Source organism: Zalophus californianus, chromosome 1, assembly GCF_009762305.2.
Source record: "Zalophus californianus isolate mZalCal1 chromosome 1, mZalCal1.pri.v2, whole genome shotgun sequence".
Lineage (NCBI taxonomy): Eukaryota > Metazoa > Chordata > Mammalia > Carnivora > Otariidae > Zalophus > Zalophus californianus.
In genome coordinates, this window is record NC_045595.1 from 86,891,072 (window position 1) to 86,913,131 (window position 22,060).

General features: G+C 41.7%; 1 protein-coding gene and 1 long non-coding RNA gene across 2 annotated transcripts in view; one reads left to right on the plus strand and one right to left on the minus strand.

Moving 5' to 3' along the window:
• Positions 1 to 22,060, plus strand: part of LOC113916178 (collagen alpha-4(VI) chain-like) — a 107,755-nt gene that overhangs the window by 74,356 nt on the left and 11,339 nt on the right. The window contains exons 24-33 of the mRNA XM_027582106.2: positions 652 to 714; positions 1,261 to 1,323; positions 4,241 to 4,291; positions 8,847 to 8,882; positions 8,986 to 9,048; positions 10,334 to 10,396; positions 11,576 to 11,611; positions 12,628 to 12,664; positions 15,498 to 15,509; positions 15,598 to 16,091. Of these exons, the coding sequence (XP_027437907.2) occupies positions 652 to 714; positions 1,261 to 1,323; positions 4,241 to 4,291; positions 8,847 to 8,882; positions 8,986 to 9,048; positions 10,334 to 10,396; positions 11,576 to 11,611; positions 12,628 to 12,664; positions 15,498 to 15,509; positions 15,598 to 16,091 (918 nt within the window). The remainder of the gene's footprint in view (positions 1 to 651; positions 715 to 1,260; positions 1,324 to 4,240; positions 4,292 to 8,846; positions 8,883 to 8,985; positions 9,049 to 10,333; positions 10,397 to 11,575; positions 11,612 to 12,627; positions 12,665 to 15,497; positions 15,510 to 15,597; positions 16,092 to 22,060) is intronic.
• LOC113916179 overlaps positions 1 to 22,060 on the minus strand; it is a 92,397-nt gene that overhangs the window by 24,149 nt on the left and 46,188 nt on the right. The window lies entirely within an intron of this gene.

Consider the following 22,060-nt stretch of genomic DNA (forward strand, 5'->3'; position numbering starts at 1 on the left):
CCATTCTTGGTTCCTTCTGGTGGCCCCTTCTTCTCCTGACCCAGGATCCCAGTGGTTCATAGAAGGGTCAGATCTCATTGAGACAGATGATCAGGAGTGGCTTCCTCATGATGGGAGCATCTGATCTAGCTTAAACCCCGAGCAGCGTGATTTAAGTTAGGGATAAGCATCTCGATCTGGAGATTCAAAATAGCCGCTCCGGGATGGCCTATGTCCTAGTTCTGTTCTTACTCTCCTGATCAGGAAGAGTCTAATGCCCTATAAACCGATTGTATTGCTTTCATTTTCATTTGATAATATTTTCTGTTTGGAGCGGGTGAAAGTCCAGGTGTTTGTCTTCTCGATCTCCTAGTCAAATGGTGTTTTTCCCTCTAGTAGCCAGATCATTGCTCCAGTGCTCAGTACTTGGTAGATGCGGCCTCTCGCACAGAACGCCTCCGTCTTCCTGCCCGCTCCCTCACCCCCCTCCCCAGCCCAAAGGTTGAATGTGCATAGGAAGCATTTTGTCTGTTGAAAGATACAATTAATTGTATAAAACAGTGAAGGTGATTTGCGAGTATATTACCAGTTCCAGATCATTTCAATAGTAACAAGAGTCAGATAGTTAACTCTGTGGCCCTCGAGGTGATTTTAGTCCTGATCTTATTGCAGGGGGTTCCTGGACCTCCAGGGCCAATTGGTTCCAAAGGAAAAGCTGGACCAACAGGAATGAAGGTGAATGTCAGAGAACACATCTCTTTTGATTGCAGCTTGGGTTTTCTTATATGAATCTCTCCTTATGTGATTGTTTCCCACAGGAGTCTCTGATATGGTTGGTGGTGGTGTTGACTGGCCATTACCTTATAAGTGGATGGATGGGGGATACAGAGAAAGAAAGACATATAGACTGACGTATAGAAAATGGATGGATAGATGGCCACCTAGATCAGTGGGCAAAGACATATCAATAAAAAGATAAATATATGGATTCAATATAAATAAAGATTCTCACATTTACACCTAGAAAAGCCAGAATAATATAAAATTCTGTTCCTGGTGCTTCACATGTGGTTTTGCTAATTTTCAGTGCCAAAATCTCTACTATATTTGTTATTATCTGCATGTAACAAAGTCCAGAGGAAGATGCTTACCTTGGACTATATGGGGATGCCAATTTTAGGACCTGAAAAGCGTGACTCTAGAATCTCTAAGGAAAATGACGTAAGACTGCATGAACTCACAGGAGAAAATTAACTTCACGTTTACCCTTTATTGCAAAAGGGGGAAATCGGTGATGCAGGAGCCACAGGCCCGCGGGGTGTGCAAGGACCGAGAGGGCAACCTGTAAGTCCACTTTCTCTGTTTTGGACTCTTGATTTAATGTCTTGTTTGTGATTTGTTCTTGTTCCACACCAAATTCTAACATTCTTGACGAATATTTGGGACACAAATATGATTTGATCCCCAGAGCTGTTGTTGAATCTAAAGAGTCAAAGATTCTCAAACTCTTCCTATAAATAAAGAACCTACAGATGTCTTGGGGATTTATTTTGCCTTCTCCCCATGCTGTGGAAGAGGAACGTGCCAATGAGTCTCTTCTGTTTGACAAGCCTGTTTTATAAGCATGTGAGACTATTTGGAATACAGACGTGTTCTATGAAACATTTTTTTCCCCGGGGAAATACATAAGACAGGCAATCAGAATGGCAAACTTTTAAGTGCGTGGGCCCGATTACCCAGAAATAACCTCTGGAGAGCAAGGATCGTCAGAGGTTTATTTCAACAGATAATACTACCAGAGAGACAGGGCTATGCATTTATACCTTCCTTAGTCATCCCTCTAAACACGAGAGCAAGTTAGTGATTTTGTGACTATTTTCAATTCACCATTTCATTGGAATGATAGCTTTATGATATGGAAAAATGTTGTCTTTCCGGCAGCTCCTGTTTATTTCTGAGATTTCTTTCGTCAACTGTGGGCAAAACCTGCTGTTGTTTTGCACTCAGCACTGAAATTGCGTTTGTTAGTCGGGGAGGAGAAAAAAGCAGGCTGAAAAGCTTAAACCTAAACATTGAAAGGGAAAGAACAGAACAGGATTGTTGTCAAATGGAATCTGGGACAGATAGTGTTCTGCATTTACACTTGATCCAGATGATGAAGTTAGCACTGTTTAACCGTGTGAAAATACCCTGATTTAAAATAATGCAAAGCTTGTTCCTGCTGATCTCTCCCTGGGACAGACCAAGCTGGGGAGCAATGCCTTTCTGGAAGGTGCCATTTCAGGAACATCAGAGGCAGATATCTCCAAAATAGACAGTTTGGGTCTCTGGGGTTGTAGCTGAGGCTCTGTGTGTCCTTCGGTGGAGAGAAGATGGAGTAATAGCAAATGAACCTCATTTGCATCTTTTTGTCCCCCAATAATTCATCTTTGGCAATCTTCTTTATCTTATTCTTTTTTATTTTCTAACATTTCAAATTTTCTTCCTTAGGCCACAAGAATGATCTTTGTGGCTTAAAATTTAAAATTGTCCTTTGCAGTTGACTACTTGGTTTAGGTGTGGTTTTTGTCCATTCAGCAAAAAGCACCTAAAAGGTTCTGAATTCTCTCCTTAAGATAGGAAGCGCACTGTGTATATGTACAGAGGCTAAGATTCAGTAGTATCAACATATTCATAACTGTTAGCATCACCTTCACCTTCACCTTGACCATCACTGCCTCCACCACCAACACCCTCACCATGACCAAAATTACCATCACCACCACTGCGACCACTATCACCTCCACTACCACCACCATTACCACCACCTTCACCACCACCATCACCTCCACTACCGCCACCACTGCTGCCACCACCTTCACCACCACCACCACCTTCACCTCCACCACTGCCATCACCACCTCTGCCATCACAGCCTCCACTACCACCTTTACCACGACCATCACCTCCACCACTGCTGCCACCACCTCCACCATCACCTCCACCATCACTGCCTCTGCTACCAACTCCACCACCACGATCACCTCCACTACCACCACCACTGCTGCCACCACCTTCACCACCATCACCACCATCACCTCCACCACTGCTGCACCACCTCCACCATCACTGCCTCTGCTACCACCTCCACCACTACAATCACCTCCACTACTACCACCACCGCTGCCACCACCTTCACCACCACCATCACCACCATCACCTCCACCACTGCTACCACCACCTCTGCCATCACTGCCTCCGCTACCACCTCCACCACCTCCTCTACCACCACTGTCACCTCCACTACCACCACTACTGCTGCCACCACCTTCACCACCACCATCACCACCATCACCTCCACCACTGCTGCCACCACCTCCACCATCACCTCCACCACTGCTGCTACCATCTCCACCATCTCACCGCCTCTGCTACCACCTCCACCACTGCCTCTACCACCACCATCACCTCCACTACCACCACCACTGCGGCCACCATCTTCACCACCACCATCACCACCATCACCTCCACCACTGCTGCCACCACCTCCACCATCACCGCCTCCACTACCACCTCCACCACCACCATCACCTCTATTACCACCACCACTGCTGCCACCACCTTCACCGCCACCATCACCACCATCGCCTCCACCACTGCTGCCATCACCTTCGCCATCACCGCCTCCACTACCATCACCTCCACCACTATTACCTCCACCACCATCACCTCCACCACTGCTACCACCACCTCCGCTACCACCAATCACCTTCACCACCACCACCACCTCCACCACCACTACTACTTGTCTGCCATTATCATTACTGCACCGTCAGCAGCAGAATAATGACTACTTTCTCAAGTACTTTCTCTGACTGGCATTTTCCCCCTCAAGTCTGTCTTTATCTCTAGAGATTTACCAAGTTCTAGAGCTTTTGCCATTCTTACTTTATTCTGCAAGAAAAGCCCAACGGGGATTTTGTGTGGTGATTTGGCTTCCTACAACTGTGGTATCATCTTGCTGAGGTATAGAATCTTGCTGAAGAAGGAGTTAAAAACTGGAAAAAAGAAAAAGTACTTATACCATGGTCCTTTAAAATTTTAAACCCTTATCTTCTCCTTATCCTATAAAGGCAGCTTAGTGTTTATCCTATGAGATAGCATAAGCCCCTCTGCTTTCACCACTTCCTTGCACTGCTGATTAATCCAAGGGTTCAGATAATATAATCAACCAAGTACTGATATGGATAACTCTACCACTCATCTTGTGTCATTTTCTTAGGGCCTTTTAGGTCCAGATGGATATGGATATCCAGGAAGAAAAGGAAAAAAGGTGAGGCTTGCCTTACGGAGTATTACGAACTAAAGACTATAGTTTTTATGTTATTTTATTAGAATAAGACTTATTATCCAAGCGGTATGCCAGAAATGGTTTCTGAATGCTGTTTATGACATGTTGTAGCTGCCAGAGTTCCCTCCTTAAAAAACAAGAGCGATTTTGTCACTACCTTATTTAAAAATCAAACTCCTTTCCTCATCTTCTGCCTGTGCCAGATAGTTCCCGCCGCCCCGCCCCACACACAGCCAGGAACTTCCCCAACTCCTTGCCTTTGCAAACACTCTTGCCTCTATTTGGGATGTCCTTACCCATCTCCCTCCTTTGCCACAATTTTTACTCATTTTCTCAGACCAACTCAAATATCAGCTTTTCCTTGTGGAAGCCTTCTTGGACTTCCACGAACAGATTTGGTTGTCCTCTACTCTGTGTTCCTAAAGTGCGTTGATCATATTTCTAGAGTAGCCCCTTTCCATTGAGGTTATATTATAATTTATCCCTACATATATGTCTACCTTCCAGTTTGTGAACTTGAGAGTAGATTGTACCTTATTCAATTTTGTATTGCTGGAACTAGCCTGGCACAGAGTAGGTACTCAAGTATGTTTGAATATTTCTACTCCCATAAGAAGATGGTATTTTAGCATGTTGTAGTTAATGGGTTGCTGACAGAGGTTTTGAAGAATGGAAACCACATGAAGCTTTTGAACATATCAAATGTCAGTTGCTACAGTTATTCTGAGTGCTTCAGTCTACAAGTAACCTTTATTGCTTCACAACATAAGAAATCACTAGGATGTTTAGTGATGCCCAGCTAGTTAACTCTGGGCTGGGCTTCCCTGCAATTCTTTTATTTCCCTTGATGGCACTGCTGCCATTTTATTGATCAGGAAAACGCCCTGAGTATAATTAATGGGTATAAATGCCCAAAACATAGTAAGCTCTGAGTGAATATCTGTGCAGTGATGAACAGTGGGGACCTCAGTGATCATCTAGTTCAGCCCTTTTGATTTATAGATAAGAAAATTGAGATGCAGAGAAGTGATGTAATGTGCTGATGGTCACATATGATGGTCACACATGGTTAGAGACAGATCTGAGTGTAGAAGCTAGCCCATGGGATCGCCATCCTGGCAAATTAAGTCTTCTCTTGTGGGGAGTTTGCATGGCAGGGGAATTCTGGGTAGAATTCAAATGTCCATATTTTAAGCCACCTATCAGCCCTGCACTAAATCCAAAGGCAGCCTATGCTTATTGTGGTGTGGCTAACACTGTGGAACACACAGATTCCATCCACATTTCATGGGTTTTTCCTGGCAAGGCTTAATGGCCTCACCTTAAACAGCATTGGCTGGCTGGCTGCCTTCCCCTCGTCTGTTCACTCTCTTCTCTGAATCAACTGTTTCATACCTTCTCCCCTTCCCTCAAACTTCCAAGACCTGCTTTCCCTTCCACATTTCAGCAATTGTGCTTCTTGTTTCATTAGTTAAATAGGAGAAATGAGCAAAGAACCTCTACGTACATCTACTACTACATAGGCCAACCAACTTCCCTCTGTACCCTGCCTTCTCTCCTACTGCTATGGATATGAGTCCATGCCCTCATCTAAGACTGATCGTGTCCCTCATGGACTGGATTCCATTCCCTTTTGCTTCATTAAAGTCCTGACTCCTTTTTCTTCTTCATCATCAAATTTTCTTCCCTCTCCATAGATCATTCCTGTCAGTATACAAAGAGGTGGGAATATAGCCCATCTAAAAAACAAACAAACAAACAAACAAACAACAAAAATCCCTCACTTAACTACATAGTCCCATTGTTCCCTTTCTCTCTGGCAAAATTCTTTGGTGGATTAGATCTGTATCTGTGGTTTTCACCCAGTGGTGGTTTTACCCTCCAGGAGACATTTGGCAATGTCTGGAGATGTTTTGGTTGTCACACCTGGGGGAGGGGATGCAAATGGCACCTAGCGGATAGAGACCGGAGATACTATGTTTCATCCTATAATACACAGGACAGCCCTTCACAACGAAGAAGAATTGTCAGGTCCAAAATATTAGTAGTGCCGAGGTTGAGAAAGTCCACTTTCTTTCCTCTGGTTCTCTCCAACTGATGACAACTGAACCTTCGTTCCTTGGCCCTGCCCACTCAATGACATCTGCTTTAGTCATGGTGCTGAATCCAGCGGTCTGTTCTCTGCCCACTTCATACTCCAGGTCTCAGCAGCATTTGACAAAGGTGATTATGGGCTTGTTCTTGAAACCTTTTCTCTCTCATCTCCCAGAACACACCACTTCTCTGTTTTTTGCTGGCTCCTTATTCTCAGTTTCTTTTGAATGTTCTTGACCTCTAAATATTAGAAGACTCAGGACTCTACTTCAGTTATTCCCCTCTTCACTTACTTCTCAGGTGACCTTATCCAGTTCCATGGCATCAGGTGTCATCATCATGTGATCTCCAGTGTACTTCTCCAGCTTGGACCACTCTCTGAGACTCTAAACACGTTTCCACTTGAAAACTGTCATGTCCCAAAACAACCTTCTCCTCTACCTCCTCTTTCTCCTTCCTTTTTCTTCTTCTTTTGTTAACCTTTGAGTATAGAAAGATCCAAACATATGTACAAGTGGAGAGACTAATAAAGTGACACCTCTCCCCATGTACCCATCACCTAGCTCAAACAATGAAAAACCCTTGGCCAGTTTTATATTGTTTTATATGCACTCCACCACACATGTATCCTTCTCCTAATTATTTTGAAGCAACGCCAGACATCATATATTCCATGAATAGATATTTCAAGTTGTATATCTAAAAGATTCTTTATAAATATTTAAACCACAATACCATTATCAACCTAAGAATTAACAATAGTCTTTTAATATCATCAAATATCCCGGTCAGTCAAAACTGACTCCCCTGACAACCTGCCCCTCCTCTAGCCTTCCCCATCTCAGGGAGTGGAGCCTCCCATCTGCCAGTTGCTCAAGGCAGACACTTGCTGCATCTTTAGTAAATGTCTGTCTCTCACCTACTATATTTATCCCATCAACAAATACTGTGAGTCTACATTCCAAGTACATCCAGCATTTCATCACTTCTCACCCCTGCCACTGCCACCCTCTGGGCCAAGCCACCTAACTGGCATCCTTGCTTCCACTCTTGCCTCATCTAGTTAGTCCTCTGAACAGCAGCCAGAGCCCTATTTTATTTTATTTTATTTTTTTAAGATTTTATTTTCAAGTAATCTCTACACCCAACATGGGGCTCGAACTTGCAACCCCGAGAACAAGAGTCACGCGCTCTACTGACTGAGCCAGTCAGGCATCCCCAGACCCATCTTTTAAATGAATAATCAGGGGGCGCCTGGGTGGCTCAGTTGGTTAAGCGACTGCCTTCGGCTCAGGTCATGATCCTGGAGTCCCGGGATCGAGTCCCACATCGGGCTCCCTGCTCGGCAGGGAGTCTGCCTCTCCCTCTGACCCTCTTCCCTCTTGTGCTCTCTGTCTCTCATTCTCTCCCTCTCAAATAAATAAATAAAATCTTAAAAAAAAAATAAATGAATAATCAGATCATGTCGTTCCTTTACTCAAGGCCCAGCTTCAGCTCCTGATTTCATTCAGAATTAATCCCCCTGTTGACACGGCCTACAAGACTCTATACAATCTGGTCCCTCTGTGAACTCCCTGACATCATCTTCTCCCGCTTCCCTTCTGCCATTCTGCTCCAGGGTTCCTCAAACACAGCACACATTCATGTTCTTGCCCCAGGGTTCTTCACACACTCATCCTTCTGCTTGAAATGCTCTCTCCCAGATACCTGTTTGGCTGGCTTCCTCAAGTTATGCTGGTCTTTGCCCAAATGCTGCCATTACCAAAAGGCTTTGTCTGACCACCTTATATAAAATAGTTACTCCCTTCCCAAACCTATCTATGTCATTCTTTATCCCTTAATCCCCTTTCTAGAATAGCATTTATCTCTCCCTGATATACATTTTTCTCTTTGCTAGCAGATAAGTTCCATGATAGCAGGGTCTTTGCTCTGTTCACTGCTCAATTCCCAGTGCCTAGAAAAGTGCCTGGCATGTAGTAGGTGCTAACTAAATATTTGTTGAATGAACAGTTGCTTTATAGTGTGCTTTGATCTGACAACGAGCACCTGCTTTCCAGCAGTCAATTTGGTACCCCTTCCTCTGGTTTCCATTGGATCAGACCTCTGGTTATTTAGACCACTAGATAAAAATGCTTAAGAAGGAAGTTCCATTACACAATATGCAATACATAGTCCCATTGTTCCCTTCCTCTCTGGCAAAGAAGGAAGGAAAAGAATTGGTAAAAATCATTTGCAAGTTGTTTCACTTTGAATTATAGAAATAAAATATGGCCACTTGGGAGTAGCTCAAGATAACAACTATTGCTATAGCTGTTTTTCCTGGCACCTGTTTTGAGTCTGTTTTCTCAAAATTATAGTTGTTTCTTCTTTTTCCCTGAGGAATGTCAAAGAAAGACTTAATCTCATGACATTAAACAGAACTTTATCTCATTTCTGACACTAGGGTGAACCTGGATTTCCTGGCTCTCCTGGTGCACAAGTAAGAATTTATCTTTCTGGGTCTGGCAGCTGGTATGCAGCATGTGTCATTTGTTTATAGTCATTTTTCTTCAAACTCAAGCTTTGCTTTTGATTCTCTTAAGGGAGAAGATGGTGATCGGGGCCACCGAGGAGAGAAAGGGGCAAAGGGAATCAGAGGGCGGAGGGTAAGAATTAAAGGAATTTCCCAAGATCTAGAGAGGTACACATCATGACACTACTTACAGGAGCATTTCTATTGGGTTAATGGACTTCTCAGAAGGAAGCTCTTGTCCTCCTCAGTCAGTAAACGTTCTACACCTTTCTCAGACCATCCCCTCCCCCCCCCCACTTAATACCACTCTCATTGATCTTGTGAATGCAAATGCAGCTCATCAAAGCATAATAACAGAAAATCCAAGTTAGAGTTTCAGTTACACAATATCAATACCTGTGGTGAGTCTGGATATCATTTGGAAGGGTATTGTTTTAGCTGCAGAGCAAACATTGCTATTTCTGTAAGATTTTTTTCAAGCCTTAACTTTCTCTTAGCTAATTTAGGACTAGACTCTCAGGAATGTGGCTGCCATCCTGGTGGACTTTGAGCCGTGTTTTCATTGTGCTTTGTAGAGTCCACCATTAAAAATCCCATTCCCTCGGGTTCCAAAGATTCAATCTCGAAAAGCTGCAATCACTGGCAGCTCTTTTCCGAAAGAGCCTGTGGATGTCTAAAACCTTGATAGTTTTTAGCAGATAGACATTAGAGAGCAAGGCCTTCTGGGAAAAAGACATGGACTATGTTCAGTGCAGAAAAGAGGAAAGAGAATATTTATTATCCAGGGGCACTCAATAATTGTTATTTTCATACATTGGCAAGGACATAAAGAAAAAAATTGATCTATGCCTAACTTGCTTTGCTGCTGGCTAATATTGCCCTGCTCAGCTAAACTTATGCCTCTGGTTTCAAATAAAAAAGGACAAAGCATCAGTTACATGCAGATAATGCTATGTTGGTTCAAATACCTATAAGACAAGCAGTGAGCCATGATCAGCATAGAACTTTTCTCAGATTCTAAAGACCAGAAAGTGGTGAAAGAAATTTTCCTCTCTCTTAATGTCAGGCTCTCCATGTATATTTCCTATATTCTTTTAATTATATGACCTGGAGTCTAAACTGAGTATTGAGTCATCCTTTAAGGCTGGGTTTGGAAGTGTGTGTCTGTGTGTATGTCCACATGTTGGCAGGGCTTAGGTCTGTAGGGGGCAATTTAGATGGCTCCCAGAGAAGACTGCCTCCCTTTCTACCATTGGCGTCTCACTCCACTGATACAGTTCATAAACTAACTGGTCCATAGCAGATTCATTGGATCTTAGAAATAATGACAACTTAGTATCCAACAAACTAGGTCTGATGGTTTTAATCAAGTTGTATTCAAGAGGAGAAGCTTATTCCTTTGGTTTGGCTATTTTTAGGGTAATGCTGGCTTTCCTGGACTTATTGGAACTCCAGGTGACCAAGGCCCTCCAGGACCAGTGGTAACATGGACTCGTCTTTCTTTTATTTTCAATCTTTGTGTAAAAGTGAATAAGGATTTGCTAAGAGCCATCCGAATGAAGAAATGAACATTTGGGAGGCACTAGAAGATCTGTATAGGGAATGAGCCAAATTTGCTTTTGAGGACATTAGCTTCAAGTCCTTACACAGTATATTTATTCAATGTATATTGTTTACTTGAACATGGGGAAGATATTAGAGTAGCTGGAGATTTATAAACCTGTCTAAAATACATATACATAAAATTCACTGGAGACTGAGTTTATCAATGTAAACAAGATGAGCAACAACATTTATGCAAACAGTAGAAGGAAATCCAACAAAATGTGACATTTACATAATCTGAACTGAATTGACAATGTTGCAAGTCCACACATATTTTTAAAATTCCCTGGGAGGTCATTCGGTATGAAGGGAAAGACTTTGGGGCTATTGTCATTTTGCACCACCCCTTGTCCTATGAGGCTAGGCTGTCCTTTCATGAGAGATGGTACAGTGAGGGAGCCAGGGGCTGAAACTGGTGGTTTCACTGCATCTAGGGTTTACTGTAGAGGAGCCACAAAGTCATAGAATCAAAAATCTTGAAGGTAGAATGACGCACATGCCCATTTTACAGATGAGAAAACAAAGGCTGAGACGATTATAGTGACCTGCCTGAAGTGACAAATCACTACCTTGTAGAATCTAAAGATCTCTAGACTCCCAGAGTACCTCAGTCAGGCCTATCTGTTCTGAAGGGTTCCAGGGATGACTTGTTTAGCACTAGAGCAGAGATAAGATGGTGGTGGGTAGCCTGAGGAGGACGGATAGGGAATGACTGGGGTCTACTTTAGAACTGTCTCTGTATGGTCCTGAGATCCTGAAAGGTCTTTTCCTGAACTGGATCCAAAACTGTGGCTTGCTCTCAAGATGACCTGATCTTCTAAGAGTCTTTATGTAGCATATTCCTGGATATCCTAGACTCTGAGTTCTGAGACACACCTCCTAGCCACTCTGACTTTCTTCCTTAAGGGGTCAGCCAGAATTCCAGGGCCAGGAGTGTAGGGGAAGAAGGGGGTCTATGTACTATGATATCTTTCTGAGAATGTTTTGCCAACTCCAGAGAATTATGTATTGGACCTCAGAATCTTACATTTTAGACTCATTTCTATTCTTCCCAGGGCATCAAGGGGCCCAAAGGCTTGGCAGATATGACGGTAGGTGAACATTTTAATTCCAAACCTATTCTTTTTAGCACATGAGGCTTTCCACTTTCACAAAGTAGAAATCTATAAAGATTCTTTTGTTTCTCCTCTTATAAATTCTTTTAGTACCTTAAGTTTATAGATTTTCCTCTAAAATGTTATAATCACATCAATGAAAAGAGTAGAATAATATTTTAAGTCATGGAGGCAATCTGGATATTTTTGAGTACTACTACTGGTTGACATGAAGGGAAAGATTTTGAGGCTACAACTTCTACACAATATGCCTTTTTGTAAAGTTCAGAAGTTGCTTATAAAGTATTTATAAGCCAACATATGGTAGAGTCTATCTTCATGTCTCATGACACACCTGAAAACAATCTGAAAAGTTATGATGGTTTTTCATCTCACAAGCACAGAAATACTACTGCGGAGGGAAGGAAGTGGGGACAAGTGAGAACGAAGAAGTAATAGGGTCAAGGGATTAAACAGAACACCGAGGAAGAGATCAAAGGAACAAAGCAGAATTCTAAAGGGGTGTGAAGGGTCTGTGTCTTGGCAGTCGAATTCCAGGAATGGTCGATTTGGACAGAGTCTTGGCAGTCATTCTAAAGAAAAATTCCAGGAATTGCTGACACAGAGATCCAGGATTTGAAGACATTTCTTTGCCTTTTATGCCAAGATTTCTGGATTGAAACTTCCTCAAAATCAAATTTGATTCCATTGCTTTGTGAGGCAGATAAAAAAATAAAAAAGAGTTCCCCTTATTTAGTATCTCTAATAATATGAGCACTCTATGGTATATAAAATATATTTTAAGTATTTTTAAATATTCACTGTATCTAGAAATATAACTTATGGATCATTTCATCTGCTGTAACAATTTTTGTGTTTTCTATTGTAGCTTAAAAAGCTTCAGAAAGAAACTGATAATACCCAGATGACATTTCTAAGTCATGAGAGTGAGATTGAATATGCTTCAAATTAAGTACTTTTTCCTTTTCCCTCTTTCTCCATCTTTCTAACAGCCTTGTGAAATCATTGCTATCATACAAGAGAACTGCCGTAAGTTGTTTGGGAAAGGCTCAAATGAGGGCCAGTGGTGTGAAGTGGGGATGACTCATGGTCATGGACTGGGGACGTAAATCACCTGTGGATTTGACTGAGGTTTGGGAGGTACCATTGTCTATCATGAAAGGTTCTTTTTTTTAAAGATTTTATTTATTCATTTGAGAGAGAGAGAGAGTGCGCACGAGCCGGGGGAGGGGCAGAGAGAGAGGGAGAAGCAGACTCCCTGCTGAGCTGGAGTCTGACGCTGGGCTCAATCCCAGGACCCTGAGATCATAACCTGAGCCGAAGGCGGATGCTTAACCAACTGAGCCACCCAGGGGCCCCGTCATGAAAGGCTCTTATAAATTAATATATTTGTCTCAGTCTCCCTTTGGGTAAGTAAGTTCTTCGCCAATGTGGTCTCAGAAATGAAGTGGCTGAAAGGCATGCTGTCTCAACTGCAAAGAGAAATTCCATTATCATGTGGAATGAGAGGCAACGCCAATTGCATACCTGCATGTCTGCATCTTGGTGCTTCTTATCACAAAACAAATAAAGCAAAGCTTTGTTATTTTTATCCCTTCCATTTAAACAAGAGGGATCACCAAGGAGCCTTCAATAAGAAATGTGTCCTTTTTTATTTGCATTTATGTTTTTAAAAATGGAATTACAAATCATCAGATCTTAATATTTGGTCACATCCCTAGATTGGAATTTACTTAGTGTCTTCAGTGTATTCCTGGATATTTGCATATGTACATTTCTCCACTCACTAGCAATAGGGAGGGAACAGTGATTTGGCAGAGTGCTTAATTTGGGTGCTTGGGTTCTCTCCACAAACACCCAGCCCTGCTTATTCAAACTCCATCTTCTGTCCATTCCCATTCAGTTGCTGTTCGAGAAGACTCTGAAGTCCTTTTTCTAGAAATCACAAAAAATAATACCATAGTTTTGTCCACAAAGGAAGAATGTCAGAGTTGACCATATCAAAAACTAAAACCCCTTTATATTGAAGAGCACTGTGAAGTCGAAAGTAAAGAGAAAAGTGGGGAACAAAATATACACAATATAAGCAATGGACCCAAGCCAAGGATCTAATTTTGTTAACTCTGTCATGTCGAAATATATACAATTTCTCCCACTCAATCATTTTTATCCACAAGCACAGATATTTCATATTTGTTGAACCTAATGTAAAAAAACTCATAGATTGAAAATGGACAAAAGACATGAATGGAAGCTTCAGAGAAGAAAAACTACAAATGACCAATAAACCTGTAAAAACGTTTGACCTCACAGGAAGTCAAAGAATACAAACGAAAATGAGATACTCTTTTTGGCTCTCAAATTGGAAATATTTTTAAGATGAGAAAAAATTCTCTATCTAAATTTGGGAAATGTATAAAATGCACATTGCTGGTGGGAGTGTCAGTTGGTACAACCTTTCCGAAGAGCAATTGGACCCTGCATATCAAAAGCCATAATTATAAAGATTTATAGAGGACCACAGTTGGAGAGATGCACAGATACATGTACAAGCATGCTCATCACAAAGGGATGTTGATGGGAGTATCATGAGACATCTATAGTGGACTAGGTGGTACTGCTCTAAATTTATTGATGAAAAGAATACATTGTGTAAGACTGATGAATCACAGACCTATATCTCTGAAACAAATAATACATTATATGTTAAAAAAAAAAGAAGATAGTAGGAAGGGAAAAATGAAGGGGGGGAAATCAGAGGGGGAGACGAACCATGAGAGCCTATGGACTCTGAGAAACAAACTGAGGGTTCTAGAGAGGAGGGCGCTGGGGAGATGGGTTAGCCTGGTGATGGGTATTAAGGAGGGCACGTACTGCATGGAGCACTGGGTGTTATATGCAAACAATGAATCATGGAACACTACATCAAAAACTAATGATGTATGGTGATTAACATAACAATAAAATAAAATTAAAAAAAGAAAGAATACATTTTCATCATATGCTAAGTAAAAAAAAGATTCAGAATAAGACATATACTAAGGTCCAAGTTTTATAAAATAAAATAACAAATTAAATATATACAAATACATACATAGACATTATGAATTAAGGATAATTTTAATTTTTTGTTTTCTGATATTTTCCATAAAAATATATTACGTGTGCACACACACTTATACATAATATATAGTATATGATATATTGTATATTATATACAGTTTTAGATATGTGTGTATATGTATATGTGTATGTGTGTGTATATATAGTTTCAGAATAGCTCAGTGAATTAGTTAAGTTTAAGTTCAATACAGCATGACCTCAGTGCTCAATAGCAATGACACAAAGGTATTTCTCAGATCAAAGCCAGGAAGTGGCCAGTCTGGGGTTGATATGGAGCTCCACTGTATTCAGGGACATGAGCTCTTTATACATTTTTTGCTCTGCCATTGTCGGGAGGGTGTTTTGTTTCCCAGATCACCTCAAGGTCCAAGATATTGGCCAAGCTCCAGCCATCAGGAAAAGAAAGGGAAAGGGGAAGGATATCTTTTTGAAGTCGTTTCAACCATTTCTCTTATTCTATTGTTCAGAATGTGATAGGATAGCTCCCCCACTGGGAAATGGAGTCTTTTTTCCAGGCAGTCATATGCCCAGAGACTGAGGATCTACTACTATAGAAAAAAGGGAAAATGGATTGGGGAGCAAATCGAAGTCTTTGCCAAACTCAGGCAGGAGTCGGAGAAGGTCACTGCTTGAATTTCTCAGAGGAGATGGTTTTTCAATATTGAAGCACTCACCTGGAAACCGGACAACTATAAACTAACAATGTCTTGTTTTTTCTCCAAAACAATTTCCCTTCCAGCTTGTTCAACAGGTAAGTAGTATATCTTCTTATTCACTCAAATGTCACCTGTTCAGAGGCATTACAGAAAATCTTAAATCTGCGTGTCCATTGTGTTAAGGTGTTTCCAAATGCCCAGAGTTCCCTAGCGAAGTGGTCTTTGCCTTGGACATGTCCAATGACGTCTCCCAGTCGGATTTTGAGAGGATGAGAAACATTCTATTATCTCTGTTGATGAGGATGGAAATAAGTGAGAGTAACTGCCCAACGGGCGCCAGAGTGGCCGTCGTTTCGTACAACACCAAAACAGACTACCTGATTCGCTTCTCAGACCACAAGGGGAAGCCTGCGCTCCTGCAGGTGGTTAGGACAATTCCGCTGCAAGGCTCCTCTGGCAGCAGGAACCTTGGGGAGGCCATGAGGTTTGTCGCAAGACATGTATTCAAACGTGTGCGCTCAGGCCTTCTCACGAGGAAAGTGGCTGTGTTCTTCCAGGCTGGCTGGGCTCACAATACGGATGCCTTCAGCACCGCCACTCTGGAGCTCAGTGCACTGGACATCACCTCTGCGATCATCACCTTCACAGAGGAGCACAATCTACCGGATGTCCTGCTGGTAAGCGGGGGAGCCACTGGGAGGCGGGGGCTTAGTACCTGCTTCTTACCCTTCCATCAAGGACTGCACTGATGTGTATGCAGGGGCGTGGGGGGGGGGTCCTCGTTATGGACTCTGCTACTAGTGTTAACTATTAGTACCAACTGGCCACTCTTGAGCGCTTCTTCTCTGCTACGTGCCTCACAAACATTCACTTATTTAATATCCCCAAGACTCTATGAGGTGGGTATTACTGTATACCTCCATTTCAGAGATAAGAAAACTGAAGCTGAGAGATGTTAAGTATACCATAAAAAGTCAAATATGAGGTTAGTAGCAGATTGATATTATCTGCCTTTAGAGCCTATGCTTCACCACTATGCTAAATTGTATCAGGAGGGTCTGTAGAATGTAACTCCCTTTCCTTTCCTTTCCTTTCCTTTCCTTTCCTTTCCTTTCCTTTCCGTCTCTCTCTTCTTTCTCTTTTTCTTTCTTTCTTTCTTTCTTCTTTCTTTCTTTCTTTCTTTCTTTCTTTCTTTCTTTCTTTCTTTCTTTCTTTCTTTCTTTCTTTCTCTTTCTCTCTGTCTCTCTCTCTCTCTCTTTCTTTCTTTCTTTCTTTTTTTCTTGGGGTATAGAACACATACCCATATAACAAAGTGGGCAAAGTGCTTTAATTTAAAATGTACAGCTGGATGGATTTTTATAAATGTTTAAACCCTTGTGACCAAGACGTCGTTCAAGATCTGGAACCCTTTCAACATCCTGTAAGTTTCGCTCATGTTTCCCCAAACCACACACTCCACAGAGTCACTGCTCTTCTGGCTTCTGTTGCAGTCAAATAAGGAGTTTGGCTTGTTTTGAACATTCATTTCAATAGAATTCTATAGCATATATAGTACTTTTTTGTTATCTGGCTTCTTCCACTCAACATGATGTCTGTTCTCCTTGTTTATCTATGTTGTGTATACGGGTAACTCGTTCTTTTTTACTGCTGTTCTGAACTATGCTAAGTGTGTATATACCACAATTTATTTACCTATTCTCCAGACTTGACTTTTCTAACTGAAACCCATGTAACACATTCTCATGGAATATATGGGATGATCTATCAAAATAAAGAGTGGTTCTCTATTTAAGAGACTCCAGGATGCTTATGAATGTCAGACTGAACCATGTGACATTGCCAATATTCAACTGTGTTGGACCAGCAAAAGTGGAAATGTCATATGGTTCAACCTAATAGCTAATCAATTTAGCTGTGCTAGACTATTTAATTTTCTCTTAAGGAGAAATGGTAGGTGACAGACACTGTTATCACAGCTGTGAATATGCTTCTAAGAATCAATAGGTAAAATTATGATAGCTTGCAAACTTTTGGACTACATACCTTGGGTTTTGAGAAACAAAGTTAAAATGCACAGCGTTGAGTTCCTTGTTTGCTGTTACACCCCCTCTTGTCCAGTAGGTGTGTGGACAGAGATGGGCTAGCGAGAGGGCAGCTCTCAATAACTTCCTGAATGGATGCATAAAGGCAGGGTGTAACAAAATAACTGTTAAATTAGAGATTGTCTTTTCCATCAACAATGAGGTGCCTTTGGAAAAGTCTCTTCATCTTTCTGAGTCTCATTTTGCTCAGCTCTAAAATGGAGAGAGGGTCACAAGTGGATGTTATTGAGCTCCCTTCTTGGTGTAATGATCTATTTTCAAAAAGGCTTCTCCCTAACATTTGGAGAGTGATCCTTGAGGTACAGTTACATTCCTCAAATGCCCATCAGTGCAGCTCTCTGAGAGGATCTTGGGCAGACTGTTGGTATTGATGTAGGGTTAATATTTGGTCAGGATGTCCTTGGCCTCTTAGTTGCTTTGGGTTCCAGGTAAAAGGGTATAATGGTATGTGAAAAGAATTTGCCAGCTTCGGTATACTTGGACCTCAGCTCTGTCACTTCTGTCTGCTCTCCTTTCTGTTTCTTGGACATATTCTTGCCCCAGGATGCTGGAAACCATTTCTGTTTCCTAAATGTAACAATGTAGAAGTGTTACGTTGTTGCTTGCCAGCTCACATATAATGGATGACCTCATTTCTGTTGACCCGGCAAGGAGAGAAACCATAAAAATGACAACTCCCTTCTCAGGGCCTGTCAGAAAAAGCCTCATTTCTTCATAACTGGGCATATTGCAACCCTTAACCTCCCCCCTACTCTGTGTGTTAGCCTTAGGGGGATCCTATTAGGAGAGTAGGAATATCCTATCATTTGTCTTCGGAATTATCTGCCTGAGGAATCTCTTTGACGTTCTATGAGGTTTTTGTCTTTCACCTCTACGTTATTTTATTTCACAGACCAACACCCACATGCTTCTTCTGGAAAAATGATGGTGGTTCAATTTCAAATGATTATATAAACAGATCCCTGAACTTCTCAGTCCATTTAAATGTTTTTGGAGGCTGTGGGGGCATATTGAAAAGATTTTTTTAAGCCATCCATGAGTCATCTTAGCCCTAAAAAAACCCAAAAAACCAGTTTTGCAGCATTGGACTATTGTGCCTGGATCCAATTGCCTGTGTGTATCTCAGAATATTTGCCCCGTTTTTTAAAGTTAAAAAGCAGAGGATTGCAGGGAAAATGCAATTAGAGTGCCAGGTTTCAAATTTCATTTTTCTTTCTGAAAAGTCTAGTACATGTTCCCTTGAAACAGTACCCAGGAAAATAGCTCACATTTATTGACTCAGACACTGTGCTAAGATCTTTCCACTTATTGATTCATTTAATCCTTATGACAACCCAGTGAGATAACTATTATGGGCCCATTTCTCAGATGATGAAACTGAGACACAGAGAAGTTAAATAACTTGCTCAAGGTCTGGAATTCTCATCAGCAATGAGATTTTGAGTTCAAAACTCAAGAGCAGGAAGAGAGTTTAGAAGTTCTAAATACTTCCCATGTATTAATTCATTTTATCTTTATAATACTATGAGACAAATCTATGAACTAGCCCTATTTTTAGTTCTGTGTATTAAAAAAGAAGAATCCAAAGCATGGAATGCTGGCTATCACGGAGACAAGAAAAATCAGCTTTAGAGGATAGAAACATTAAGAGGAAGGTAAAAAAAATGGGAGAGGTAATTTTAAATTTTGGTGTGATTTCAGGATTCAGAAAAGTTATGGAAGGACTTTTTTTAAAGAAAGTGTTGGGTTGACTAGAGAGACTCTTTCAGAGGCCATGGATTACCTGCTGCTGAGGCCTTGTGGTTGCTGATTTTCATTAGATTGTTACTGCTCTAAGGCCAGGATCAGCAACCAAGGGAAGGAATTAGGCAATGAGACTTCACACTCTGTTTTTGTCCCATATGTTATCTGGATGTGTTTTCTTGACACTGGGACCTCAACTTATTCACCTATAAAATGGGGATAAACTCACAGATTTGTTGTAAGAGTTCTAAAAGGTAGTGCCTACTGGGACATCGAACTGACACTTTCTATGTGTATACTCAGTGGCGAGCCATTATTATTACCATCTCTTCAAGGACCTGAAGAGTGCCTCTTCACCCAGTAACTATTTATTAAGTTAGACAGCTTCTGTTTAGTAAGCACCTATGAAGTTCCAACCACCATGCTACGTGGTTTTCATGCCTTGTCACCTTAACCCATCACTATTCAAAATGTGGTCCTGGGACCAACAGCATGAGCATTACTCAGGTCCATGAAAAATGCCAAATCTCAGACTCTACCACCGATCTAATTAATTAGGCTCTGCATTTTTTAAAAAGATTTTTTTAAAATGTATTTATTTAGAGAGAGAATGTGCTCGAGCAGGGGGAGGGGCAGAGGGAAAGGGAGAGAGAGACTTTCGAGCACACACCATGCTGAGAGTGGGTTGGAGCCTGATGAGGGTACCATCCCAGGCTCTGCATTTTTAACAAGATCCCTAGATGGTTTGCATGAGTGTTAAAGTTTGAAGAGTGTTGGTCTAATCCTCATAACTACCCTGTAAGTTAATAATGATAATCTACATTTCCCAGATGAGGTTAGGGAAGGTCAGAGGTAAAGCAACTTGTTTTAAACTGCGTAGTCCTGGAATTTGCACTCCAATTTGTCAGGTTTCCAAGTCCCACTATGCCACCTGCCACCTCAATCCAATGCCACCCCCTAATGTTAGCTGGGAAGTCCAGGAGGAAGCAGCTGTTTCACGGCAGTCTTGGTGGGATGGGACCATGCCAACTGCAAGGAGTCGGGGCTGGACTCAAGCTCCTGGGGTCCGTCACAGGTTGCACGACTATTCTCTCCATTTGCCTCCTTCCCCACTTTGCCCATTTTCCCTTGTTCCCCAAGTCCTTGCCTCAACTGGAAGCCAGATGGTTTCTAAGTTTCCCTCCTTAGGGTCCAGTTAGCTCTCCCTCTGTCCAAGGCAAATCCTCCTCCCTGGCACTTGCTTTCTTCCCTTCTATTCCCATCCAAGCCAAGAACCTCCCCCAGCTCAGTTCCAGGAATGAACATTGTCCCATGACCTTGGCAGCTTTAGACAGTGGCTGAAACATTGGATTGAACCCCGTGGGTCTCTCCAGCTCAGGGCTCATGGGGACTTCTTTAAAAATTGGCGGCTGGGGTTTGAGGTTTGTCTGAATCCTTTGAAAATATATCTTTCTGTCTATGAAACAAAAGAGGATGTGAATGCAAATCCATGTGCCATGTCTTCTCCCCTCTATACACTCTTGTCTTTAGTGCATAACTAGTCCCAACAGACCACAGCTGGACATTCAGGAATGAAGTTGGTTGAGAGAATCACCAAAGACATTGATTCAAACTGTCATAAAGATTTGTGCCTCAAGCAGATCACTTAGTCTGTGTTTAAGGTACTGTTTTTGAAATTTCCTTCTCTGGTGCTGATGGGAGTTTTCACTAAGACTCAACAAGCCAATTTTCTCCTCTCCTCATACTGATCCTCCCACACTGTCTCTCTGCTTGAGCTTTCCCAGGAATTGTCTTGTTTACCTTATCAATGGCTAGGACCATGCTGGCAAGTCCAAATTCAAAGTAATTAGAGGTTCATTAATGATGACTAGGTATGGATGAATCTGTACTGAATCATAGTCCCCTATGGACTTTCGTTGTGTTTTTGTATACTTGTTCCCGCAATTTTATTTTTGCAAGAATAGTACAAATTTTAAGCGTGATCACAAAATTATTCTTCCTAAGAAAAGTTTTTTTAAATTTTATTTTATTATGTTATGTTAGTCACCATACATTACAGCATTAGTTTTTGATGTAGTGTTCCATGATTCATTGTTTGTGTATAACACCCAGTGCTCCATGCAATATGTGCCCATCACTGGGCTAACCCATCCCCCCACCCCCCTCCCCTCTAAAACCCTCAGTTTGTTTCTCAGAGTCCATAGTCTCTCATGGTTCCCTAAGAAAAGTTTTTAAAAAGATGTAAGTTTTGTAACTATTCCAATTCAGTTGAATTTGGTAATTTCCCAATAAGCAGACAACAGATGGAAGAGTTACATCCTCTGAGTTGCTTGGAGTAGAAAAGGTAAACAGTGTCCTGAACATGAGGCAAATACAGAAGATTAGAACTGAGGACCAGGCGGTGTTGAAACAGGAAGAAAACTTATGGCATCCGTTCAGACCCTCAACTCTATTGCTGAGGAATCTGAGGCACCAGAGCCTTGTCCAAGGTCACGCAGGCAACCATGGCAGATCAAGGACTAGGACCTAGGATCCTGACACCAAATCTGTTACTGCTGCATTGGACTCTTCCCACGGACCAAACTTGAGGGGATGTTTGAATTTCTTTGAGGTCTTTCATACTACCTTAAAAATTCACACAAACTGCATTTTATAGCACACTTCACCTAGGTTTCCTGTGATTTAAAAATAATGTACACGAACTTAGTGGTTCCCCACAACTCTTGGAATAAAATGGATGCTCCTAGGGTTATCTCAGTCTTCCCATAGCTTCTGGAACACTGTCGTGGATCCTGATTTCA